The sequence below is a fragment of the Salmo salar genome, chromosome ssa16 (genome assembly GCF_905237065.1).
Source record: "Salmo salar chromosome ssa16, Ssal_v3.1, whole genome shotgun sequence".
NCBI classification, from domain to species: domain Eukaryota; kingdom Metazoa; phylum Chordata; class Actinopteri; order Salmoniformes; family Salmonidae; genus Salmo; species Salmo salar.
Genome location: NC_059457.1, coordinates 16,334,215 through 16,360,162, shown reverse-complemented (window position 1 = coordinate 16,360,162; position 25,948 = coordinate 16,334,215). Strand labels below are relative to the sequence as shown.

At 44.0% G+C, this 25,948-nt stretch overlaps 1 protein-coding gene across 1 annotated transcript in view; it reads left to right on the top strand.

The window, feature by feature from the left end:
• Positions 1-25,948, top strand: part of LOC106573283 (neural-cadherin) — a 100,536-nt gene that overhangs the window by 5,711 nt on the left and 68,877 nt on the right. The window contains exons 2-6 of the mRNA XM_045697139.1: positions 19,048-19,233; positions 20,287-20,512; positions 20,999-21,203; positions 23,132-23,243; positions 23,665-23,914. Of these exons, the coding sequence (XP_045553095.1) occupies positions 19,048-19,233; positions 20,287-20,512; positions 20,999-21,203; positions 23,132-23,243; positions 23,665-23,914 (979 nt within the window). The remainder of the gene's footprint in view (positions 1-19,047; positions 19,234-20,286; positions 20,513-20,998; positions 21,204-23,131; positions 23,244-23,664; positions 23,915-25,948) is intronic.

The following is a 25,948-nucleotide window of genomic DNA, read 5'->3' as shown; positions in this document are numbered from 1 at the left end:
AAATACAAAACCAACTAAAATACCACAATTCAATTTTCTCAAACAATCAACTATTTTACACCATTTTAAAGATAAGACTCTCGTTAATCTAACCACATTGTTCGATTTCAAAAAGGCTTTACAGCGAAAGCAAAACATTAGATTATGTCAGGAGAGTACCCAGCCAAAAATAGTCACACAGCCATTTTCAAAGCAAGCATATATGTCACAAAAACCCAAACCACAGCTAAATGCAGCACTAACCTTTGATGATCTTCATCAGATGACACTCCTAGGACATTATGTTATACAATACATGCATGTTTTGTTCAATCAAGTTCATATTTATATAAAAAAACAGCTTTTTATATTAGCATGTGATGTTCAGAACTAGCATACCCACCGAAAACGTCCGGTGAATTTACTAAATTACTCATGATAAACGTTGACAAAATACATAACAATTATTTTAAGAATTATAGATACAGAACTCCTTTATGCAATTGCTATGTCCGATTGTAAAATAGCTTTTCGGCGAAAGCACATTTTGCAATATTCTGAGTACATAGCTCGGCCATCAAGGCTAGCTATTCAGACCCGCCAACGTCGGGGCAGCCTAAACTTAGAATTACTATTAGAAAAATTGGATTACCTTTGCTGTTCTTCGTCAGAATGCACTCCCAGGACTTCTACTTCAACAACAAATGTTGTTTTGGTTCCAAATAATCCATAGTTATATCCAAATACCTCCGTTTTGTTCGTGCGTTCAGGTCACTATCCAAAGTGTAACGCGCGAGCGCATTTTGTGACAATTTTAAAAAAAATAATCCATTACCGTACTTAGAAGCATGTCAAACGCTGTTTAAAATCAATTTTTTTTTCTCGTAAAATAGCGATAATATTCCAACCGGGCAACGTTGTATTCATTCAAAGAGTGAAAGAAAAAAAATGGTGAGGTCTCGTGAACGCGCACAAACAGAGCTCCAATACTTTGCCCAGAGACAGCAGACACCCCAATCCACTTTCTGGCGGCTTTAGAGAGCCAATGGAAGCCTTAGAAAGTATCATGTAACAGCACAGATACTGTAATTTTGATAGAGAGGCAACAGAAGGACCACAAATTGCCAGACAGGGCACTTCCTGCTTGGAATCTTCTCAGGGTTTTGCCTGCCATATGAGTTCTGTTATACTCACAGACACCATTCAAACAGTTTTAGAAACTTTAGAGTGTTTTCTATCCAAATCTACTAATAATATGCATATTCTCGTTTCTGGGCAAGAGTAGTAACCAGTTTAAATCGGGTACGTTTTTTATCCGGCCGTGAAAATACTGCCCCCTATCCCAAACAGGTTAAAAGAGGTGTGTTCTATTACTCATTGTGATTTCCCCTTTAACTTCTCTTGGGTATGTGGGACGTGACTGTCCCACCTGCGGGACACACTCCCAACAGCCAGTGAAATAGCAGGGCGGCAAATTCAAAACAACCAAAATCTCATAATTCAAATTTCTTAAACATACGACTATTTTACACCATTTTAAAGATACACTTCTCCTTAATGCAACCCCATTGTCCGATTTCAAAAAGGCTTTACAGCGAAAGCAAAACATTAGATTATGTTAGCACACCACCTAAACAAGAAAAGCCACACAGCCATTTTCCTAGCAAGGAGGGGCGTCACAAAAACCAGAAATACAGCTAAAATTAAGCACTAACCTTTGACGATCTTCATCAGGTGACACTCATAGGACATCATGTTACAAAATACATGTATGTTTTGTTCGATCAAGTTCATATTTATTTCCAAAAACAGCATTTTACATTGGCGCGTGATGTTCAGAAAATGTTTGCCTCCCAAAACTTCCGGTGAATGTGCACATTAATTTACAGAAATACTCATCATAAACGTTGACAAAATATATAACAATTATTTAAAGAATTATAGATATACTACTCCAACCGCTGTGTCAGATTTTAAAATAGCTTTTCGGCGAAAGCACATTGTTCAATATTCTGAGTACAGAGCTCAACCATCAATGCAAGCTATACAGCTACCCAACAAGTCATGGCATCAATAAAACTCTAAATTAGTGTTATAAATCTTTCCTTACCTTTGCTGATCTTCGGCGGAATGCACTCGCAGGACTCCCACTTCCACAAGAAATGTTCATTTGTTCGATAAAGTCCATCATTTATGTCCAAATACCTCCGTTTTTTGTTGGCGCGTCCAGAACACTATTCCAAAGGCACGATGCGGGAGCGCAAATCAATAGACGAAAAGCTCAAAAATTCAATTTCCGTTTGTAGAAACATGTCAAACGATGTTTACAATCAATCCTTAGGGTGCTTTTAACATAAATAATCGATAATATTCCAACCGGACAATAGTGTATTCATTACAGAAGAAAAATAAAAAATGCTAGCCATGCGTGAATGCACATGAAGTAACTACATGACCTCAGACAGTCCACTGCTTGAACCGGCTGTTATTCCCTCAAAATTCACAATAGAAGCCTCAAACAACTTTCTAAAGCCTGTTGACATCTAGTGGAAGCCTTAGGAAGTGCAAAATGACCCCTAAGTCACTGTAGTTTGGAAAGGGTTTATTATTATTTTTTTAACTACAGCCTCAGATTTTCTACTTCCTGTTTGGATTTTTCTCAGGTTTTTGCCTGCTATATGAGTTCTGTTATACTCACAGACATCATTCAAACAGTTTTAGAAACTTCAGAGTGTTTTCTATCCAAATCTAATATTACTATGCATATTCTAGTTTCTGGGCCCGAGTAGTAGGCAGTTTAATTTGGGTACGTTTTTCATCCAGCCGTGAAAATACTGCCCTCTACCCAAGAGAGGTTGAAAGAGGTGTGTTCTATTACTCAATGTGATTTCCCCTTTTAAAAGAGGTATGTTCTATTACTCATTATGATTTCCCCTTTTAAAAGAGATGTGTTTTCAGTTTTTCTTTGCAGAAGCTTGAATTGTTTAGTGTGTGCGGTCGTTTCCTGAGTGAGTTGTCGAGACTTAGTGTTTGTTTTTTGATTTTTTCCGAAGTGTACTGTGATCCTGCGGCTAACGTTTCTTAGTAAAGTATTATGTTTATCTTTAACCACTGATTCCTCGTCTGGTCTCATCTCTGCCCCTGAGTCCAACCTCACCACGTCACACTTCTGTCTCCTGTAGTCCACCATCAGCTCCTGTAGTCCTTTTACGCTGAGGAACAGGTTATTTTCCTGGCACCGCTCCACCAGTGTGTGTGCGCATGTGTGCACAGAGAGAAGGAGAGAGAAGGGGAGAGACCATGGTGATGTAGCCTACCCACATGCAAGGCAGCTGTTTGAAAGACTATTTGTGTCTGCAGCTGACTGCTTAGCATTCCGTTTGTTGTATCGTCCCTGAAGTTGGAGCACATATTATATGCTTCTGTTATGGTTTCCGTGTCTGTGGTCCGACTACCTCCTCAGTGTGCTTTGATCCCAGTTTAACCGTGTGTCTCTGCAATGTTCTCATCACATGTGAACTTCTCTATGGAACTAATGGATGTGGTCCTCTCCCTATTGTCAGTGTGGGGGTACGGCTTAATGCTGTGGACTAATAAGGACACAGTCTGGTGCACTGAGAAGGAGGATGGGATAGTGATGATGCTGGAGTCATTAGTAATGCTAGAGGTCACACACACACACACACACACACACACACACACACACACACACACACACACACACACACACACACACACACACACACACACACACACACACACAGTACAACTAAGCTCAGGATAGAAACCATGAGAAGCCATTTAAATGTACTTTTCCTCTACGTCAACATTGTCGAGAGGTTGAAATTGTTTCGCATTGTGACTATTTCACAAGATGTGTAGCGTTTAATTATTGTGTCCTTTGTGCCCCAGGAAGCTAGAGCGATTGCATTTTAATCAACCGATCTGAATCATTAATTGCATGAATGCATGTTAAGTTGCTTATGATGGGTTTCTCGGGTGCGTAGCACTGACTGCATCAGTCAAATCCTTAATTTAGTTGGTAAACATTTTATGGTCCTTAATAAAATAATCATACGTGGTGATATTAAAAAGGGAATACCAGACACATTTAGATTTTAGTTCATTACACACCCCTGTTAGTGCATCAATATTGTACTATGAGATACAGGATAATCATAGATTTGGGGAATTAACTCACAATATTAATATTTACCATGTAAATAAGAGAATCATAGATTTCATTATTTTTTTTCAATGTCACACTAATGTAATCATACAAGTTAGTGATCAGGGGTGTTAAAAGTCGGTTGTTAATACTTCCTCCTCGCTCTCCCACTGTGTGATGAGCAATGATCTGGTTTAATCTCGCTGGCTTCCTGCTAATGCAGATTTGGATGTGTGAGAGGCAACGATGGTCCACAGCAGAGGCTGTTCACTGGATTACACTCAGAAAATGGAGAGGTTTATCCTCTCCTTTACCCATTAATAACGCTTCTACACATGCTGCTGTCTTAATGTGTGTGTGTGTGTGTGTGTGTGTGTGTGTGTGTGTGTGTGTGTGTGTGTGTGTGTGTGTGTGTGTGTGTGTGTGTGTGTGTGTGTGTGTGTGTGTGTGTGTGTGTGTGTGTGTGTGGGAGGGGGGTATAGATAGTGTGTGTGTCTGAGCTAAGTGAGGCATTGAAAGGGATGAGAGGACAACAGCATTATTTCGCAGCTCCGACACATTCTGGTTCTGTGTATACTCTTGCATACCAATCAATTCAATTGTGTAACGTCATTATATACTATGAAGTGTTACACTCAACACTGTTCCTTATATGCAGTACAACAACAGCAGGCCCAATAATGATTGGTCCTTAGAATCTCTCCTACTGTGGCACAGTCAACAACGTCAACCCAGATTCAGGTGTTGGTGATAGATTAACACTGTCTCAGGCCATACTCTTAGAGTTTTCCCATTAAGCCTGCATGGCTCTTCAGTGGCTCCTGCCTGGCCCTGTACACTCTGGGCTGGGGAGACGACTGGGCTTCCTAGACACCCCCATCAATCACCACCACGCTGGGAAATGGAGAGAGGGATAGAGGAGCAAGAGCTCTGGAGCTCTGATTGAGCTCCAGTAGTGTGTTATACACTGAGTAGACAAAACATTAAGAACACCTGCTCTTTCCATGATATAGACTGACCATGTGGATCCATGTGAAAGCTATGATCCCTTATCGATGTCACTTGTTAAATCAACTTCGATCAGTGTAGGTGAAGGGGAGGAGACAGGTTAAAGAAGAATTATTAAGGCATGAGACAATTGAGACATGGATTGTGTATGTGTGCCATTCAGAAGGGGAATGGGCAAAGTGCCTTTGAACAGGTATGGTGGTAGGTGCCAGGTGTAGGGCTGTGACGGTCATGAAATTTTGTCAGCCGGTGATTGTCAAGGAAATATCTGCCGGTCTCATGGTGATTGACCGTTAATTAACAAACTCATTTAGCATCTCCTGGCTTCCACACAAACCTTACAAGCTACTGATGCAGACCTTTGGAACAATTTAAAAAGTCCAATAAATCCATGTAATATAGCCTACACCTTCACAATAAATCAATTTATTTTAGACAGGTCTAAAGAAACATGATATGAAGAAAATGTAGTCTGTTTCAGAAGAACAGAATAGCATACTCTGAGTTGTCCTTATGTTAGGTCCTGATCTGGCTATGCCATATGGCTGTGGGCTACACTAGTTAATTTCGCAGCCAAGATTTGCTTAGAATTCCACATGAAGAATACAATTGAACAGAGCTGAATAAAATAAAAAGGATATTTTCTCCAAACGATTTCCAAGGGAGTGCGCACATGCAGCTATTCTGTGTTGAGTGGTTAGCAAAGAAACGGGTCCTCCTATATGCTTCATTTGGAGTTATTTATGCAACTTTAGTTGTGATACAGACTTTGGGCTATACACTGCCTTCGGGAAGTATTCAGACCCCTTGACTTTTCCCAAATGTTGTTACATTACAGCCTTGTTCTATAACGTATTAAATAGTTTTTTTCACTCATCAATCTACACACAATATTCCATAATGACAAATAATAATAAAAAAAGGCTTTTATACATTTGGTAATATATTTAAAATAAAAAAAATATATATTACATTTACATATGTATTCAGACCCTTTACTCAGAACTTTGTTGAAGCACCTTTGGCAGCGATTACAGCACTGAGTCTTCTTGGGTATGACGCTACAAGCTTGGCACACCTGTATTTGGGGAGTTTCTTCTCTGCAGATCCTCACAAGCTCTGTCAGGTTGGATGGGGAGCATTCATGCACAGCTATTTTCAGGTCTCTCCAGTCTTGGCTGTGTGTTTAGGGTTGTTGTCCTGTTGGAAGGTGAACCTTCGCCCCAGTCTGAGGTCCTGAGCACTCTGGAGCAGGTTTTCATCAAGGATCTCTCTGTACTTTGCTTTGTTAATCTTTTCCTCGATCCTGACTAGTCTCCCAGTCCCTGCCGCTGAAAAACATCCCAACAGCATGATGCTGCCACCACCATGCTTCACCGTAGGGATGGTGCCAGGTTTCCTCCAGATGTGATTCTTGGCATTCAGGCCAAAGAGTTCAATCTTGGTTTCATCAGACCAGAGAAGCTTGTTTCTCATGGTTTGAGAGTTTTAAGGTTCCTTTTGCCAAAATCCAAGCAGGCTGTCATGTGCCTTTTACTGAGGAGTGGCTTCGGTCTGGCCAATCAACTATAAAGGTCTAATTGGTGGAGTGCTGCAGGGATGGTTGTCCTTCTGGAAGGTTCTTCCATCTCCACAGAGGAACTCTAGAGCTCTGTCAGAGTGACCATCGTGTTCTTGGTCATTGACCAAGGCCATTCTCCCCAATTGCTCAGTTTGGATGGGCGGCCAGCTCTAGGAAGAGTCTTGGTGGTTCCAAACGTCTTCCATTTAAGAATGATGGATGCCACTGTGTTCTTGGGGACCTTCAGTGCTGCAGAAATGTTTTGGTACCCTGTCTGTCTCAGAGCTAGCCATAGGCCTATGGGCTAGGCTACATGAGGTGTGGGACTATGATTTAAAAAAATATATCATTCACAAGTGGTAGGCTAATTGTCACCCATCAGACTATTTAATATTGTCTTTACATATACTAAATAATATACACTGCTCAAAAAAAATAAAGGGAACACTTAAACAACACAATGTAACTCCAAGTCAGTCACACTTCTGTGAAATCAAACTGTCCACTTAGGAAGCAACACTGATTGACAATAAATTTCACATGCTGTTGTGCAAATGGAATAGACAACAGGTGGAAATTATAGGCAATTAGCAACACACCCCCAATAAAGGGGTGGTTCTGCAGGTGGGGACCACAGACCACTTCTCAGTTCCTATGCTTCCTGGCTGATGTTTTGGTCACTTTTGAATGCTGGCGGTGCTTTCACTCTAGTAGTAGCATGAGACGGAGTCTACAACCCACACAAGTGGCTCAGGTAGTGCAGCTCATCCAGGATGGCACATCAATGTGAGCTGTGGCAAGAAGGTTTGCTGTGTCTGTCAGCGTAGTGTCCAGAGCATGGAGGCGCTACCAGGAGACAGGCCAGTACATCAGGAGACGTGAAGGAGGCCGTAGGAGGGCAACAACCCAGCAGCAGGACCGCTACCTCCGCCTTTGTGCAAGGAGGAGCAGGAGAAGCACTGCCAGAGCCCTGCAAAATGACCTCCAGCAGGCCTTAAATGTGCATGTGTCTGCTCAAACGGTCAGAAACAGACTCCATGAGGGTGGTATGAGGGCCCGACGTCCACAGGTGGGGGTTGTGCTTACAGCCCAACACCGTGCAGGACGTTTGGCATTTGCCAGAGAACACCAAGATTGGCAAATTCGCCACTGGCGCCCTGTGCTCTTCACAGATGAAAGCAGGTTCACACTGAGCACGTGACAGACGTGACAGAGTCTGGAGACGCCGTGGAGAATGTTCTGCTGCCTGCAACATCCTCCAGCATGACCGGTTTGGCGGTGGGTCAGTCATGGTGTAGGGTGGCATTTCTTTGGGGGGCCACACAGCCCTCCATGTGCTCGCCAGAGGTAGCCTGACTGCCATTAGGTACCGAGATGAGATCCTCAGACCCCTTGTGAGACCATATGCTGGTGCGGTTGGCCCTGGGTTCCTCCTAATGCAAGACAATGCTAGACCTCATGTGGCTGGAGTGTGTCAGCAGTTCCTGCAAGAGGAAGGCATTGACGCTATGGACTGGCCCGCTCATTCCCCAGACCTGAATCCAATTGAGCACATCTGGGACATCATGTCTCGCTCCATCCACCAATGCCAGATTGCACCACAGACTGTCCAGGAGTTGGCGGATGCTTTAGTCCAGGTCTGGGAGGAGATCCCTCAGGAGACCATCCGCCACCTCGTCAGGAGCATGCCCAGGCATTGTAGGGAGGTCATACAGGCACGTGGAGGCCACACACACTACGGAGCCTCATTTTGACTTGTTTTAAGGACATTACATCAAAGTTGGATCAGCCTGCAGTGTGGTTTTCCACTTTAATTTTGAGTGTGACTCCAAATCCAGACCTCCATGGGTTGATAAATTGGATTTCCATTGATTATTTTTGTGTGATTTTGTTGTCAGCACATTCAACTATGTAAAGAAAAAAGTATTTAATAAGATTATTTCTTTCATTCAGATCTAGGATGTGTTGTTTAAGTGTTCCCTTTATTTTTTTGAGCAGTATATGTGTGGAATTTGTTTTGATTTAGAATGGACCATTATCATTATACCCGTCTCGAAACAGGGGCAGGGGAAAAAAAATATGTCATCTATGCACTTAAATACCTGTCACGTCCTGGCCAGTATAAGGTTAATTGGTATTGTAGTTTGGTCAGGACGTGGCAGAGGGTATTCGTTTTATGTGGTTCGGGGTGGTGTGTTTGTTGAAGGGGCATTTGATTTAAGTATTCCGGGGTTTTTGGGCACTGTTTGGTTTTCATGTATTCTATGTTGAGTCTAGTGTGTCTGTTTCTATGTTTGGTTAATTGGGGTTGGGACTCTCAGTTGAAGGCAGGTGTTGTCTACTTGCCTTTGATTGAGAGTCCCATATATTAGGGTGTGTTTGTCATTTGTGGGAGATTGTTCCGTGTTTAGTGTATGTCAACATTACAGGACTGTCAGTTTATCGTTCGTTCTCTTTTGTTATTTTTGTGTTCAGTTTGGAGTGAATAAATGTTCAAAATGAACAACCGCATGCCTGCTGCGTTTTGGTCCTCCTTCACTGTCGATAAGCGTGACAGAATCTCCCACCATTCCAGGACCAAGCAGCAGAGGAAGGAGCAGAGGGACTTCGAGTTGGACTGGCGGGAGAAATGGACCTGGGAGGAAGTTCTGGACGGGGCCGGACCTTGGCACCAGGCTGGGGATTATCGCCGCCCGCAGTGAGAAATTGAGGCAGCCAAGGCAGAGAGGCGGAGGTACGAGGCCAAGGACGCGCTGAGGGAGAAGCACGAGAGGCACCCCCAATAATTTTTTTGGGGGGGGCACACGGGTAGTTTGGCTAGGCCTAGGAAGAGCCGGAAGCCAGCTACCCGTGGTTATATGGAGGAGCGTATGGGGTGGAGAGCGCCATAGTGCGCTCCTCAGCGAAACATCTCACCCATACGCACGCACAGTCCGGTGCGCGTTATTCCAGCCCCTCACAGGTGCCGTGCTAGAGCGGGCATCCAGCCTGGTAGGAGGATGCCTGCGCAGCGCATCTGGTCGCCGGTACGCCTCCGAGGACCAGGCTACCCAACTCCCGCTCTACGCACGGCTACCATCAGGCCCCTGCACAGCCCAGTGTGCCCTGTACAAGCACCCCGCTCGTACAGGGCTACTAGTTCCATCCAGCCAAGACGGGTTGTGCAGGAGGTAAGATCAAGACCGACTGTGCGCCTCCATAGCCCTGGGTTTCCAGCTCCTGTCTCTCGTGCGGACCCGGAGGTGCGTCAACCCAGTCCGACTCGTCCTGTTCCCGTTCCCCGCACTAGCCTTCAAGTGCGTAAACCCAGCCTCGCCAGTCAACAGTCGTCGGAGCTGCCCCGCCAGTCAACAGTCGTTGGAGCCGCCCGCCAGTCAACAGTCGTCGGAGCCGCCCGCCAGTCAACAGTCGTCGGAGCCGCCCGCCAGTCAACAGTCGTCGGAGCCGCCCGCCAGTCAACAGTCGCCGGAGCCGCCCACCAGTCAACAGTCGCCGGAGCCGCCGGCCAGACTGCCCTGAACTGCCGGAGCGGCCAGACTGCCCTGAACTGCCGGAGCGGCCAGACTGCCCTGAACTGCCGGAGCAGCCAGACTGCCCTGAACTGCCGGTGCGGCCAGACTGCCCTAAACTGCCGGAGCGGCCAGACTGCCCTGAACTGCCGGAGCGGCCAGACTGCCCTGAACTGCCGGAGCAGCCAGACTGCCCTGAACTGCCGGAGCGGCCAGACTGCCCAGACTGTCCCGAGCCGCCAGACTGTCCCGAGCTGCCAGACTGCCCAGACTGTCCCGAGCTGCCAGACTGCCCCGACAGCCTGGAACGGCCAGAGCCGGAGCCACCTCCAGAGATAGGTGGGTTGGGGAGGGGGGGTGTAGCACAGTGCCATCGTTGACGGCAGCCACCCTCCCTTCCCTCCCTTTAGTAGGGGGTAATTTTTCTTTTGGTGTTGTTTGGGGTTAATTTTGTTAAGGTGCTTCCGGGGTTAGCACCTTTAAGGGGGGGGGTACTGTCACGTCCTGGCCAGTATAAGGTTAATTGGTATTGTAGTTTGGTCAGGACGTGGCAGAGGGTATTCGTTTTATGTGGTTCGGGGTGGTGTGTTTGTTGAAGGGGCATTTGATTTAAGTATTCCGGGGTTTTTGGGCACTGTTTGGTTTTCATGTATTCTATGTTGAGTCTAGTGTCTCTGTTTCTATGTTTGGTTAATTGGGGTTGGGACTCTCAGTTGAAGGCAGGTGTTGTCTACTTGCCTTTGATTGAGAGTCCCATATATTAGGGTGTGGTTGTGTTTGTCATTTGTGGGAGATTGTTCCGTGTTTAGTGTATGTCAACATTACAGGACTGTCAGTTTATCGTTCATTCTCTTTTGTTATTTTTGTGTTCATTTTGGAGTGAATAAATGTTCAAAATGAACAACCGCATGCCTGCTGCGTTTTGGTCCTCCTTCACCGTCGATAAGCGTGACAATACCGAATAGAGGACGCTTTTCCCCATGGTTCATTTTCTGTTGTAAAGCGAAGCATGTGCTTAATATTAGGAATGTTGAGAAATAAATATACTGAAGTAGACCTTGCCTATAGAAAGCTGATCCTTCTATTTTTAATAAAGGCCATCAAAACTCTTGTTTCTCACACAATTGCACAGCCTATAGAAATGTTGCTCAACATAAACTCATAGGCTCTCATGAAGTGCTTGATTAGATTTTCCATTACATTTGCTTTGATGTCAGAGTGATAAGAGGGACAACAGAGTGCTGAGTACCAGGCAGTTAGCAAGTTTGGTAGGCTACTAATGACCATCAGCAGCATCAGAGCTTGGAGAAGACTAATTACCGTGACTAAACGGTCCTGTGGAATTTGACTGCGGTCATGACTCGTGACTGCCGGTGTGGCGGTAATACGCTCACCTCACCATCCCTAGCCAGGCGCACCGGTTTGTGTAGAGAACTGCAATGCTGTTGGGTTTTTCACGCTCAACAGGTTCCTGTATGTGTCAAGAATGGTCCACCACCCAAAGGACATCGAGCCAACTTGACACAACTGTGGGAAGCATTGGAGAAAACATGGGACAGAATCCCTGTGGAACACTTTCAACACCTTGTAGAGTCCATGCCCTGACGAACTGAGGTTGTTATTTTTTTTGGGGGGGGGGCAACTCCATATCAGGAAGGTGTTCTTAATGTTTTGCACACTCAGCATATATTACCGAGTCAAAGATAAAGTTATAGTGTGCATCCGAAATGGCAGCCTATTCCCTATGTAGTGCACTACTTTTGGAGCACTGGTCAAAATGATTCTACTATATAGGGAACAGGGTGCCATTTGAGACACAGAGTGTTGCTCAGCCTCACTGTCTTCCTCAGTAGGGTTACAGTGGGCTTAATAATGAGCGTGTGTGAATGGGAAATTGAATTAATCCGCTGGCAGCCCCCATAAATGTGTAGCTATCATGCATTCCAAGTCATATAATGAGTAGAGCTGAAATAATTTCACACACCATTAAGGAGCACAGGAGGTTGGTGACACCTTAATTGGGGAGGACAGGCTCATGGTAATGGCTGGAGTGGAATGAGTGGAATGGTATCAAACATGGTGTTTGATGCCATTCCAATTTGCTCCGTTCCAGACATTATTATGAGTCGCCCTCCCCTCAGCAGCCCCCTGTGGTGAGGAGTGAGAAGATGAGTCTTTAAACAGTTTGACCTCATAGTCATCACTTGACTTAGTTTAATAGGATTCGAGGTAACCTGGTCCCAGATCTGTTGGTGCTCTTGCCAATGACAACTCCATTGTTTGGCATGACAATGAGTGACAAGGAGTTGGCATAATAGCACAAACAGAATCAGGATAGACTCTAAGTGATGTATCTATCTGATAGTCACCATGAAGATGCTCAGGGCCCGAATCCTAACTTGAGATAAGTGTGCGGAATTACAACCTCTGAGTAACAGAGGTCTTGCACTGATGTCAGTGGGAGATGTCTACGGAAATATTGAGTTAGGTGCGTAGCTCAAGTTAGCTACGAGCTAATAGTTAGCTACTTAGTCCTTGTTGGACTAAACAGCTCCTTTCTCTCTACCTGGCACAGTCCAAAGGTGTAGATATTAGCTAGCGATCCATTTTATTGGTTGTTGTGTTGGTTAGGTAGAAGCAGAACTACCCACTAGGCACAGATGTCAATTCAAAATCTATGTAATTTCACTGAGGGAGGCTATTCAACATCTATGTAATTTCATTGAGGGAGGCTATTCAACATCTATGTAATTTCACTGAGGGAGGCTATTCAACATCTATGTAATTTCACTGAGGGAGGCTATTCAACAGCTATGTAATTTCACTGAGGGAGGCTATTCAACATCTATGTAATTTCACTGAGGGAGGCTATTCAACATCTATGTAATTTCACTGAGGGAGGCTATTCAACATCTATGTAATTTCACTGAGGGAGGCTATTCAACATCTATGTAATTTCACTGAGGGAGGCTATTCAACATCTATGTAATTTCATTGAAATGATGTGGAAAGTCTCTCCCAACATCTGTGACCAGCTGATGCATTTACGGGATATTTTGGTTCTGGGTTTCCGAGATTAAGGCAGAACATGCTAGCTAGAGCCCGTTGTGTTGTGTTGGTTTGGTAGAGGCATAGCCTCCCTCAGTGACTCAGAGGTGAGAGAGTTCCAGAGAGTTCCAGATAGGCCACATCTGCTTTTAGAGCAACCCCATTACTCTCCAATATGATCCCATTCTGGGCCTGAGGACACTGCTGAGAGTGGCGCCTCCAAATCGGCCCCATACTCATCACTATCTTTCTGTAGCTACCACCACCATCATAACACAGAAATGACCCCTTCCTCCCTTCACCACAGCAGCACTACCACAGCACAGAGAGCGAGATCCTTCTGAAAGCCTCTAACACCAACTGACAGCAACAGATAGAGATGAATGGGTATATGAACAATACCCCTGGTTCTGGTTAGAAAGGGGAATAGCTAGCAGGAAATATGGAGAGAGAGAGCAAGAGAGAAGTGGAGAGAAACTAGAGCAAGAGAGAGAGAGAGAAAGGGAGAGAGAGAGAGAGACGGGAGTGGAGAGAAACTAGAGAGAGAGACAGAGAGAGAGCAAGAGAGAGAGTGAGAGAAGTGGAGAGAAACTAGAGAGAGAGAGAGAGAGAGAGAGAGAGAGAGCGAGAGGAGTGCAGAGAAACTAGAGCGAGAAAGAGAGATGACTCTCCTTATAGCCGCAATCCTCTGCTGGCTCTCTGTTGTGAAGTTGGGAAGTGGTTTTCAGAGTCTTTTCTTAGAGTTGAATAGTGCTTCTACGAACTCGCCATTGTTCCCAATCCACCTCAGGCCCAGTGTGGTGTTAACAGCTGGAGGGATGAGAGAGCCTGGGGAGTACTACTATCGCCTTACTGCTAGTGTCCATTCTCCTCTCAACATACTACAGTAAAGAGAGCCTACATAGAGAGAGCAGGATAAGCCTAAAGAATATTTATGACTTTACATTAGATTCTCTCATAGCGGATAGTGTAGTGATATATTCCATTTTTAACTAGGCAAGTCAGTTAAGAACAAATTCTTATTTACAATGACAGCCAAACCCAGACAACGCTGGGCCAATTGTGTGCCGCCCTATGGGACTCCCAATCACAGCCAGATGGGATGCAGCTTTGCTTTGAACCAGGTTCTGCAGTGACACCTCTTGCAATGAGATGCAGTGTCTTAGACCGCTGCACCACTCGGGAGCACAAGCGTGAAGCTATTTAGATTAACTTCCCTGCCACCTAGTCAGCAGTACATTGCATTTAATTGGTGTGTGTGTCTGTGTGTGCGTGCATACGTACGTGTGTTTTTGTTTGTGTGTGTGCATGGGTGCAATTGATTACGGTTAGTGAGTGTGTATGTGTCTGTGGATCTCTGTGTGTGTCCGAATCTCAGAAGCCTTGAGCCTCTACAGTACAGAGTGTGCAGAGGATGGATCTTCCAGTTAATAGATTTCAGTCGTCTCAGCTTTCAGTGTGTTGATCCTATGCTGACTCACCGTGCTTTAGGCTCACAGTGGGGGGATTTAAAATAGTGGCCCTTTAACACTGAAAACATTTGGTTAATGTCTTCATCATACTTCCCTGCTGCGCTGAAATCCATTTTATACCCATGGACTGCTAAAAGGCACGTCTCAAAGGTATGTTGTGCCATCGGGTATTTATATTCATTTGGTACCCAATTGAAATAGACTGAGTGACAAAACATTAGGAACACCTTCCTAATATTGCGTTTGCCCCCCTTTTGCCCTCAGAACAGCCTCAATTCGTCAGGGCATGGACTCTAGAAGGTGTCGATAGCATTTCACAGGGATGCTGGCCCATGTTGACCCCAATGCTTCCCACAGTTGTGACAAGCTGGCTGGATGTCCTTTGGGTGGTGGATCATTCTTGATACACACGGGAAACTGTTAAGCAGCATTGCAGTCTTTGACACACTCAAACTGGTGCGCCTGGCACCTACCTACCCCGTTCAAAGGCACTTTCTGAATGGCATACACACACAATCTATGTCTCAATTGAATCAAGGATTAAAAATCCTTCTTTAACCCGTCTCCTCCCCTTCATCTACACTGATTGAAGTGGATTTAACAAGTGACATCAATAAGGGATCATAGCGTTCACCTGGATCCACCTGGTCAGTGTCATGGATCACCTGGTCAGCTGGTCAGTTTTGTTAACTCAGTGTATTTGTTGCATGTCTTATTTTCCCACAATGGACTCGAAGAAACAGCAGGCAATTCCGCGTGGGATCCATATTATGTAAAGCCTTTTAAATGAATTAGATGTTATATCTCAATACAGTTCTCTCATTTGCTGTTCTGCATTGTGTACTATGCACAGATCCCTGGTGTGTGAAGGCTTTGTCATGCAGTATTTTGTTATGTGTAGTCACTGTAGTGCCATAGACTGCTTAGGCTGTACTGTTCCCCTTGTGCTGCTCTGTTCTCTTACGCTTCTCTGCCGTGCATTGCACATAATATGCACAACTGAACACACACATCAAGATACACACACACACACACACACACACACACACACACACACACACACACACACACACACACACACTCATTACCCCCCCCATGCTCTCGTACCGTGGGCAGTCTATGAGAAAAGCACTTGAGAAAACGTTTTATACCAGCAAGCCTTTATACTGTATAGCTACTACCCAAGGAGAGGATTACCAGCAGAAAGCGACAACAACATCCCTGCAGGGATACAGGGGAGGGAACAGCACACAATGACACTCCTTCTATCCAATGTATCACATTACATTTCATTACAGCCATTTAGCAGATGCTGTGTTAGATACTTAAGCAATAAGACCCGAGGGGGTGTGGTATATGTCAATATACCACGGCTAAGGGCTGTTCTTACGCACGACGCAACGCAGAGTGCCTAGATACAGGCCTTAGCTGTGGTATATTGGCCATATACCACACCCCCTCGGGACGTATTGCTTAAATATACCATATTCATCAAATGGACCTACAGTAAATATTTTGTATGGGCTTTTTAAATTCAGAGGAGGCTTAATTGATTCCTCTCACAGTCATTTGATCAAAGCACTTGGTGTCAGTCAGGTGTGACGCTGTCAGACCAGTTTCAGCCTGGGTGTTTTTATCAATGCCCCTTTGTAGCTCCATAGATCATAGGAGCCTCTCACACACACGTCGGCTTTGACAAGCTCTTCATTACCATTCTAGTCCTGATGGTCTGTAATCATGTGCCTTGGCTTTGATTAGATGCTCCATAACAAACTAATTAAACCGGCCTTGCAAAATCATCACCACCATTCCGCTAAGAGACATGACGGGGAAAGGCACAAACCTGCAAGAGCACAGCCTTTTCTCCCCTCGCTTGTCACAAAATAACACGGTTGAACTAAATGTTAAGTGATTTGTCCTTGACAGAGCGCCTCTTAGACCTTCTATAACAAATACATATCTGTGATCATTACTCAAAATAACTCCATTTTTTTATTTCTTTTTTACAGCGCTGCAGCTAGCGCAGACTGCCTCTGTCGACATTTCCACAGATACTTTCAAATGTTCATTAGTTACACCATTTTGATATTGAACGCTGCACTGTTTGGTAGGGCTCGCAAGTTAATCATGTCACTATTCTTGTGCATGCGCCAAATCAAACTTGAAATCTGAACGTTGATGAGTTTCTCTGCCCCCATGACACTGTCAACGGTTATCCAAATGAGCTATCGCCTGGTCCGCGATAACTTTCCCCCACAAACAGACTTCAAAGTGAGGCTAGCAAAGCCAGATGAATTCTCTCCTCTAGCCTCTGCCTCTGTTCTATTATACCTCTAACAATCCGTTTATGAGCTGTCACACAGGTTAGAGCTATTGTGTTTCAGTAGAGAACACTCCTCAGCTAGCTTCTCGGGATGCAGCGCATTCAGTTTTTTCACAGAACACAGGCCAGCTAAACCTAAGCCTGGTAAAGAAATGGGAAATTGGTTTTTTAAAACATTTTCAGCATTTATTTGGTTTGTGCAACCCCACAGATAAAACTGTATTGACTCTCATATGTCGAGGTGTATTACAATATGAGAAATATTGGTTATTTTTGGTGCACTGGAATTTGACATCATAGAATATAAATTGATCATACAGTAAAAAGAATTAGTTGAAATGTCATTATAGTGACATAACTAATATGTCACTACAAGGGACATATAACTAAGTGCACATGCACTGAGTGTACAAAACACCTTCCTACTATTGAGTTGCATTCCCCCGTTTTGCTCTCAGAACAGGCTCAATTCGTCGGTGGCATGGACTCTACAGAGTGCCGAAAGCGTTCCGCATGGATGCTGGCTCATGTTGACTCACAGATGTGTCAAGTTGGCTGGATGTCCATTGGGTGGTGGACCGTTCTTGATACACACAGGAAACTGTAGTTCTTGACACAAACCGGTGCACTCAGCACCGGTGCCCTTAAGTGACATCAATAAGGGATGATAGCTTTCACCTGGATTCACCTGGTCAGTCTGTCATGGAAAGAACAGGTGTTCTTAATGTTTTGTACTCTTAGTGTAACTACTATGGTTAATTGTCACTTTCACCAGTGATGGTGAAAGACAGTAGCTACTTCCTGTTTTATTAATGCATCAGTTGTTTAGATTGTCAAAGAGCAGGAGGCACGTTTATAGCCCGAAGTCAGACATACTGTAGGAGTGCAGTTAATAGGTTTTAGCCAAATCTTCTGTTGCCTTTGATGTCAAGGAAACTTGGGTGGGAATATAGCTACCTAACCTCGCTAAGGTGAAACACAGAACAACTGAGGAGACCGTCAATATGTCAATATCCTAGTCTTATATCTCAATATCTGTAAAAAGTGCTGAGCCTTCAAACAGTTTCATTTCCTGACAATGGCATAGCATCCTTGAGTCTATATTCAGCATACCCATTGTTTGAATGTGCTGGTCTGTCTAGTCTCAGTTTCAGCCCCCTTCACATCTGTATCTTGCTTCTCTCTCTCTCTCTCTCTCTCTCTCTCTCTCTCTCTCTCTCTCTCTCTCTTTCTGTCTCTGCCTGTCTCTTTGTCTCTCTCTGTCTCTCTCTTTCTCGCACGCGGTCTCTCGCTGTCTCTCTCTCTCGCTGTCTGTCTGTCTCTCTCTCTCGCTCTCTTTCTCTCTCTCTCTCTCTCTCTCTCTCTCTCTCTCTCTTTATCTCTCACTCACTCTCGTGGTATTCCTCCCTGCCGCGGTGAGAGAGCAGGTGATAATTGGATTGCAGGAATCTTCTTATTCACTACAGTGTGGCAGGAGCATGGCAGTAGCAGTGTGCAGGTGACAATGCGCATTTGGTTATGTGGCGTTATCTCCATGCTCCTGAGCAATCACAGAGGCTTTGCTGGGCCAGGGAAGATCATTTGTCGCCTGGCTGGGCTACTCTCCCAGGGGAGGCAGGGTGTCTGGAAGTATGCTGGGCTGGCATCTCTCCTGGCGTGGTAAAAAGCCTCCACACCCTGGTGGGATTGTGACATCTTGCAATCCCAGAAAAGCCTTCAGCCATGTAGGGCAAGAATCCCTTAGAGAATGGTATGAGTGATATTGTTGTTATTTAACCCTAATCAGACTGCGCTCATTTTGGTGAGATTTAGAATGATTGGAATGGGAATCCCCGTCAATTTCTCTATGATGGGTGGATTGGTGGCCGTTTTGAGTGTACCCATAATAAGGAAGTAAAGTAGGAAGTACAGTATTCCATTTCTATGGTCTAGTCTCTTCTATTGACTCACTATCTCTCTTCTTCCCAGGGCCTGACTGGTACCTGACCAAGGTGAAGCTGAGGGTGACAGATGTCAACGACAACGTCCCCGAGTGGGCCATGGAGCCTTACCCTACCTGGCAGTGGTGTCCCCCGAGGCCTCCCCTGGGGAGCTGGTGTACCCGCTCCACGCTCGCGACGGGGATGAAGGCAGTAGCGGCGAGGTGGAGTACTTCCTGGCTGATGGTAAGAAAGAGATGCGCGCACGTACGCACACAGCGGGTCAGCCAAAAGATCTGCTACATCTGTGGAGCCCCTGCTGAGGGGGAGTGTAGGGGGGGTCTGGTTTGTTGATATATCAGGGACTGGGGGGGGGGGGGTGGGCTAATCTTGTTCCATGGGATCACAATCCATCTGCGACTCTTCTATGACCTGCATTAACTCAGTGCACTACAACTGACGCAGATAAAACCCTAGTCCAGCAGTATTCAAACCCACTAGTACCACTTTTTGAGTGGATTGACCCCCTTCTCGTTCCTCATTCTCCTCAAACAGATGTTGAAGATGAATTGTAACTAAGCACCGACATCACATGAGCCCCAAGTGGTACAATCTAAATGGAAATCAACAACCACCTGCTAAGAATGCTTTTAATCAGAGCATTTGTATTTAATCCTTCAATGATTCCATAGGTTTAACTACATCTAAAGAGGATGATAGCCCGGGTCTTGGGCACCAGCGAGGTCTGCTAACTTACATTTGACCTCATTCTATAGAGTGGGGTGTTGGTAGACTTACTGTACTGTACTGTACGTGCCAGGGTTTACAGTTGGCGGACAAGACTAGGACCAGGATGTTGCTACTGTGAATACATTTAGATGGAAATATCATCTTCAGTCTATTCATCTAGTCATGTAAAATCAGGTCAAGTCAAATGTGCCTTTCACATCCATGACACAACACACTTTACAGAGAAAAAAAGACAAGGCAAGAATGTTGCTACTGTGTATTAATGGAAAGTTTAAAATAAATGATTTTCAGTCTCTCCTTCTGTCTCCCTTGCTTGACTGTTCTGTACTGTACTCTACTGTAGCGAAACTGTAGTGTAGAGGCTTCTATAACAATAAAGCTATACTCTACTGTACTCTACTCTACTCTACTCATACTGTACTATTGTACTGTACAGGTTACTCTAAATGCTCATTGGGATGTAAAAGTGGCTTTACAAATACATCTGATTGATTCATTGATTAATAAATGATAATACGTATTGACTGATTGATGGAACATACCTTACAGGTGGTAATGGCTGCTTTGCGGTGGACAAGAAGAGTGGTCACATCTTGACCACAGGTCTCCCCCTGCAGAGAGACAGGGAGTATCTGCTGAGTGTGGTGGCCTTTGACATGCTGGGCAGTCGCAGTGCTCCGGCCATGGTGTCGGTCATAGCAGGACCCAGAACACCACAGTTCACCAAGGCATCCTACGCCATTTCCATACCAGAGAACACCCCAGAGGGACAGCCGTGAGTACTGGGAATGTATCGTTGTAGACGCACACCACATGGATGTACACCCAGATCTGTTCGTGCTATCACGCAAACTCCTTGTTACTCATTGTCAAGGCAAACATGGCGTTGGCAAGACTACAAACAGATCTGTGGCAGGCTGGATGGACACACACTCAACATGTTAACACAAGTTAGAACACACACACACACACACACACACACACACACACACACACACACACACACACACACACACACACACACACACACACACACACACATGCTCATAGACATTCCATTTGTACTCTGTATGGGAATTAGGGATTTAATTTGAATATCCCACGTTCAGACATCAGAGAAAACAGCAACATCGGGAACAGCCTCAGTCACGCAGCAGCAGAACTTATGTTGGTCCAGAACTGGAGAACACATTTTTGTTGTTGAACTGTAGCATACTAAACTATTAGCATACTGTTAATGACATATTTCTGTCTCCTCTAGCTTCCTGGTGATGTTTGCCATCTCCTTCCAGAAGCAGCCAATCAGCTACAGCCTGCTGATCAACCCCAGCAGCCTGTTCAGAATGCAGCAGGAGACAGGGGAGATCAGCCTGACCCGCATGCTAGACTATGAGAATGACCAGAGACGTTACCTCCTTATGGTCAGGGCCAGCGAGGGGCTAGGGGGCCTCAGCAGTGCCATAGAGGTTAGTGATGGAGTGTGTGTGTGAGGGGGGTGTGTGTGGTGTCAGAGGAGGAACGTGTGTGTGTGTGTTTGTGTGTGTCTATGTTTGTGTATGTGTGTGTTGTGGTTGGTCTAGCTTCGATTTTCAGACTTCCTCACATTGGTTCCAGTAATGAACAAGACTTGGAAGGATGGCATTGTGAGACTATGGTCGGTCTGGGCAAATCTCCAATTTGTCACACTTATTTCTTATCTATGTCTCAGTGTTTTATGTGTAGTAAAGACTGGCACGTCAAAGATGTGTCTAGCAAAGCTAGAACAACCATGAAGTTGATTAAATCAGACAGCCATGCCCTTTATTTATTTCAACCCTCTAAATTATTTATTTAAAGATTTTGTCATCCAATTATCATGCCACACATTTATTTCACACTCCACGTTTCAACTAGAAAACAGACCTTTAGGACTGACTGAGTCTGCTGGGTGTAGTGTTAGCTTGATGGAAACCTATTCCTGCTATTTCAGTGCTATTACTTAGCTGTCACTTCACACTTTACACTCTGACGGTGACACAGGAGAGAGAGAGAGAGAGAGAGAGAGAGAGAGAGAGAGAGAGAGAGAGAGAGAGAGAGAGAGAGAGAGAGAGACAGAGAGAGAGAGAGAGAGACACAGAGAGAGACGGACAGAGAGAGACGGACAGAGAGAGACGGACAGACAGACAGACAGAGAGAGAGTGTGTGTTTCAGATGCAGGGCTAAGGGCCTTGCTCAGCCAAAAAGACAGGCCGGGAACATTTCTATTTTAAAAGCAGAACTCATGAGCTGGAAGATAAAGGAAATGTTGAGGTGGCAACTTTTAGAAACTACAGTGCAATTTAGCTCAAGTTTTTCTCCTACCAGTATGACATTTCAGCAACCCTTTACTTAAAGCCATGCAGTTATAATGCATTGTAAGACGTCATGAGTATGAAAAAAAACCTCCTAATGATTTATTATAATTTTATAATGATCCTGATGAAATACCAGTCATGGGATAATAATTGATATGTGTTGAAACTGTAATATACTGTATACCTCACATGCGACCCATAATAAGACTATGCAATTAATATGTTAACAAAGTCTGTTAAATTGATAATCTGACTCCATAAAGTTTATTTAGCTATATGCAAGATACTATAGTTGAGTTACAGTAACAGACACTCAAGAAATGTCTGAGAATAGAATTCTAAATACAAGTATATTTAATTACTTTGTAAAATGAATGGTTTCACATACAAGGCATAATGCTTAAGGTACAAAAGCATTAACAAGCATTGCAAGGCATTATTCTAGGCATGATCAGAGAGGGAGAGAGAGAGAAGGCATAGCCTGAAAGTCCATGCCCCAATAGTCCCTGAGGTAGAGAGAGAAAGAACGAGAGAGAGAGTGTATCAACAAAAAGGTTACAGAAAAAAAACAATGAAACTAAGACACTTTTATAAGCATCTGACCTGCTTGGATTCAAAATATTTGTTAACCAATAGCATTCCTGTTGAGTTAACTTCCAAGTATGGCCGCAGGATGTAAGGGTGCTGAAGGTGCTGCAGCACCTCCTGAAAAAAAATGAAAAAATGTAATAAAATGAACAAAAATACAAAAGAAATATTACAAAAATATATCTATCTATTTTCACAAAAGTAGTGCACTGGGCCTTTACTAGTCCTGTATTAGTGGACCGATATAGCCATCTGCAGCGCGGGCAAAAACACATTTTCAGCAGTCCCACTTCTGTCTCCTAGATGTCGAATGATTTGGGTTATGTCCCCTCTCCCCCTCTTCTCTCTTCCCCCCCCATCTCCTCTCCTTCTTCTCTCTCTCTCCTTTCCACCCTTGTCTCTCTCCTTTCCAACTTTCCCTGTTTTCTTTCCCTCCTCATCCCCTTCTTCTCTCTCCCCTTTCCCCTGAGCAGGTCCAGGTGGTGATAACGGACGAGAACGATTGTGTCCCAGAATTTCTCCAGTCCATTTACAGTGTTGATGGAGTCCCCGAGACAGTAACCACAGCAACCTCTCTCCTGCAGGGTGAGATGAGAATGCAGCTTTGTCTTCCTAGTGTGTGTGTGTGTGTGTGTGTGTGTGTGTGTGTGGGGGGGGGCATTCTGTGACCTCTTTATTCTCATTTAGATTGATTATACAGGGTCACAACGAGTCACAATTAATTGCGTAGCTGTTGAGTTCTTGGAACTGTTATTACAGTAATGAATATGTGCTAATATGCAGCTCTAGGACTTGTCAATTGTCTGTAATACCAACATAAAAAGATCCCCATCCCGACACATGCAAACAGATTCATCAGACTTATTGTTAGAGACCAGGGTCGTATTCATTAGGGCACACCATAGCAAAATGCTTTGCAATGGAAACTAGCTTCAGCTAGTTTTCTTTCATTTTTGGTGCCTAATGAATATGACATATGTGTTCATATCCTGTATCTCTCCCACAGTGTTAGCCAGTGACTGTGACTCGGGGTTGAATGCAGAACTCACATACTACACTCTAAGCCCAGACTTCAGCATTTCAGCCCACGGCACCATCTTCCCTGTGGGCCGTCTGGACTACGAGAGGCCCAACCACCTGTATGAGTTTGTGGTGATGGCGGTGGATAATGGGGAGGAGCCTCACTCTGGTACCGCCACCATCCGCCTCCGCATGGCCAATGTCAACGACCAGGCCCCCGAGTTCTCCCAGACTGTGTGAGTGGATCTACTGATGTAGACTATAACCCCGCCCTCGTACAACATCAGCATTCTAGTATCTACTACACTATTGAACTACAACCCCTCCATCAGTAATATAGTATCTACTATACTATTGAACTACAACCCCTCCATCAGTAATATAGTATCTACTACACTATTGAACTACAACCCCTCCATCAGTAATATAGTATCTACTATACTATTGAACTACAACCCCTCCATCAGTAATATAGTATCTACTATACTATTGAACTACAACCCCTCCATCAGTAATATAGTATCTACTATACTATTGAACTACAACCCCTCCATCAATAATATAGTATCTACTATACTATTGAACTACAACCCCTCCATCAGTAATATAGTATCTACTACACTATTGAACTACAACCCCTCCATCAGTAATATAGTATCTACTATACTATTGAACTACAACCCCTCCATCAGTAATATAGTATCTACTATACTATTGAACTACAACCCCTCCATCAGTAATATAGTATCTACTATACTATTGAACTACAACCCCTCCATCAGTAATATAGTATCTACTATACTATTGAACTACAACCCCTCCATCAGTAATATAGTATCTACTATACTATTGAACTACAACCCCTCCATCAATAATATAGTATCTACTATACTATTGAACTACAACCCCTCCATCAGTAATATAGTATCTACTATACTATTGAACTACAACCCCTCCATCAGTAATATAGTATCTACTATACTATTGAACTACAACCCCTCCATCAATAATATAGTATCTACTATACTATTGAACTACAACCCCTCCATCAGTAATATAGTATCTACTATACTATTGAACTACAACCCCTCCATCAGTAATATAGTATCTACTATATTATTGAACTACAACCCCTCCATCAGTAATATAGTATCTACTATACTATTGAACTACAACCCCTCCATCGGTAATATAGTATCTACTATACTATTGAACTACAACCCCTCCATCGGTAATATAGTATCTACTATACTATTGAACTACAACCCCTCCATCAGTAATATAGTATCTACTATACTATTGAACTACAACCCCTCCATCAGTAATATAGTATCTACTATACTATTGAACTACAACCCCTCCATCAGTAATATAGTATCTACTATACTATTGAACTACAACCCCTCCATCAGTAATATAGTATCTACTATACTATTGAACTACAACCCCTCCATCAGTAGTCTAGTATATACTATACTATTGAACTACAACCCCCTCCATCAGTAGCCTAGTATCTACTATACTATTGAACTACAACCCCCTCCATCAGTAGCCTAGTATCTACTATACTATTGAACTACAACCCCTCCATCAGTAATATAGTATTTACTACACTATTGAACTACAACCCCTCCATCAGTAATATAGTATCTACTACACTATTGAACTACAACCCCTCCATCAGTAATATAGTATCTACTATACTATTGAACTACAACCCCTCCATCGGTAATATAGTATCTACTATACTATTGAACTACAACCCCTCCATCAGTAGTCTAGTAACTACTATACTATTGAACTACAACCCCTCCATCAGTAATATAGTATCTACTATACTATTGAACTACAACCCCTCCATCAGTAATATAGTATCTACTATACTATTGAACTACAACCCCCTCCTGTGCAACTTCTGGCATGTGTTTACTGTGAACACTGAGGCAGTTACAAAAGAGGCCAAGTAGACTACTGTGGCTATTTGATCGTATGTAGGCCTATCAGAGTGGCCTACCATAAAAAACAAGGAGGTGACTGATAAAGTTGTGTTGTTTGATGCAAGAAACCACTTTACAAAAGAAAATTCCTTATTATTCCCATACCATTGGCTAGAAATGGCTAGAAATGCACACGTTTTGTGCTCTTACATTTACATTTACATTTAAGTCATTTAGCAGACGCTCTTATCCAGAGCGACTTACAAATTGGTGCATTCACCTTATAATATCCAGTGGAACAACCACTTTACAATAGTGCATCTAAATCTTTTA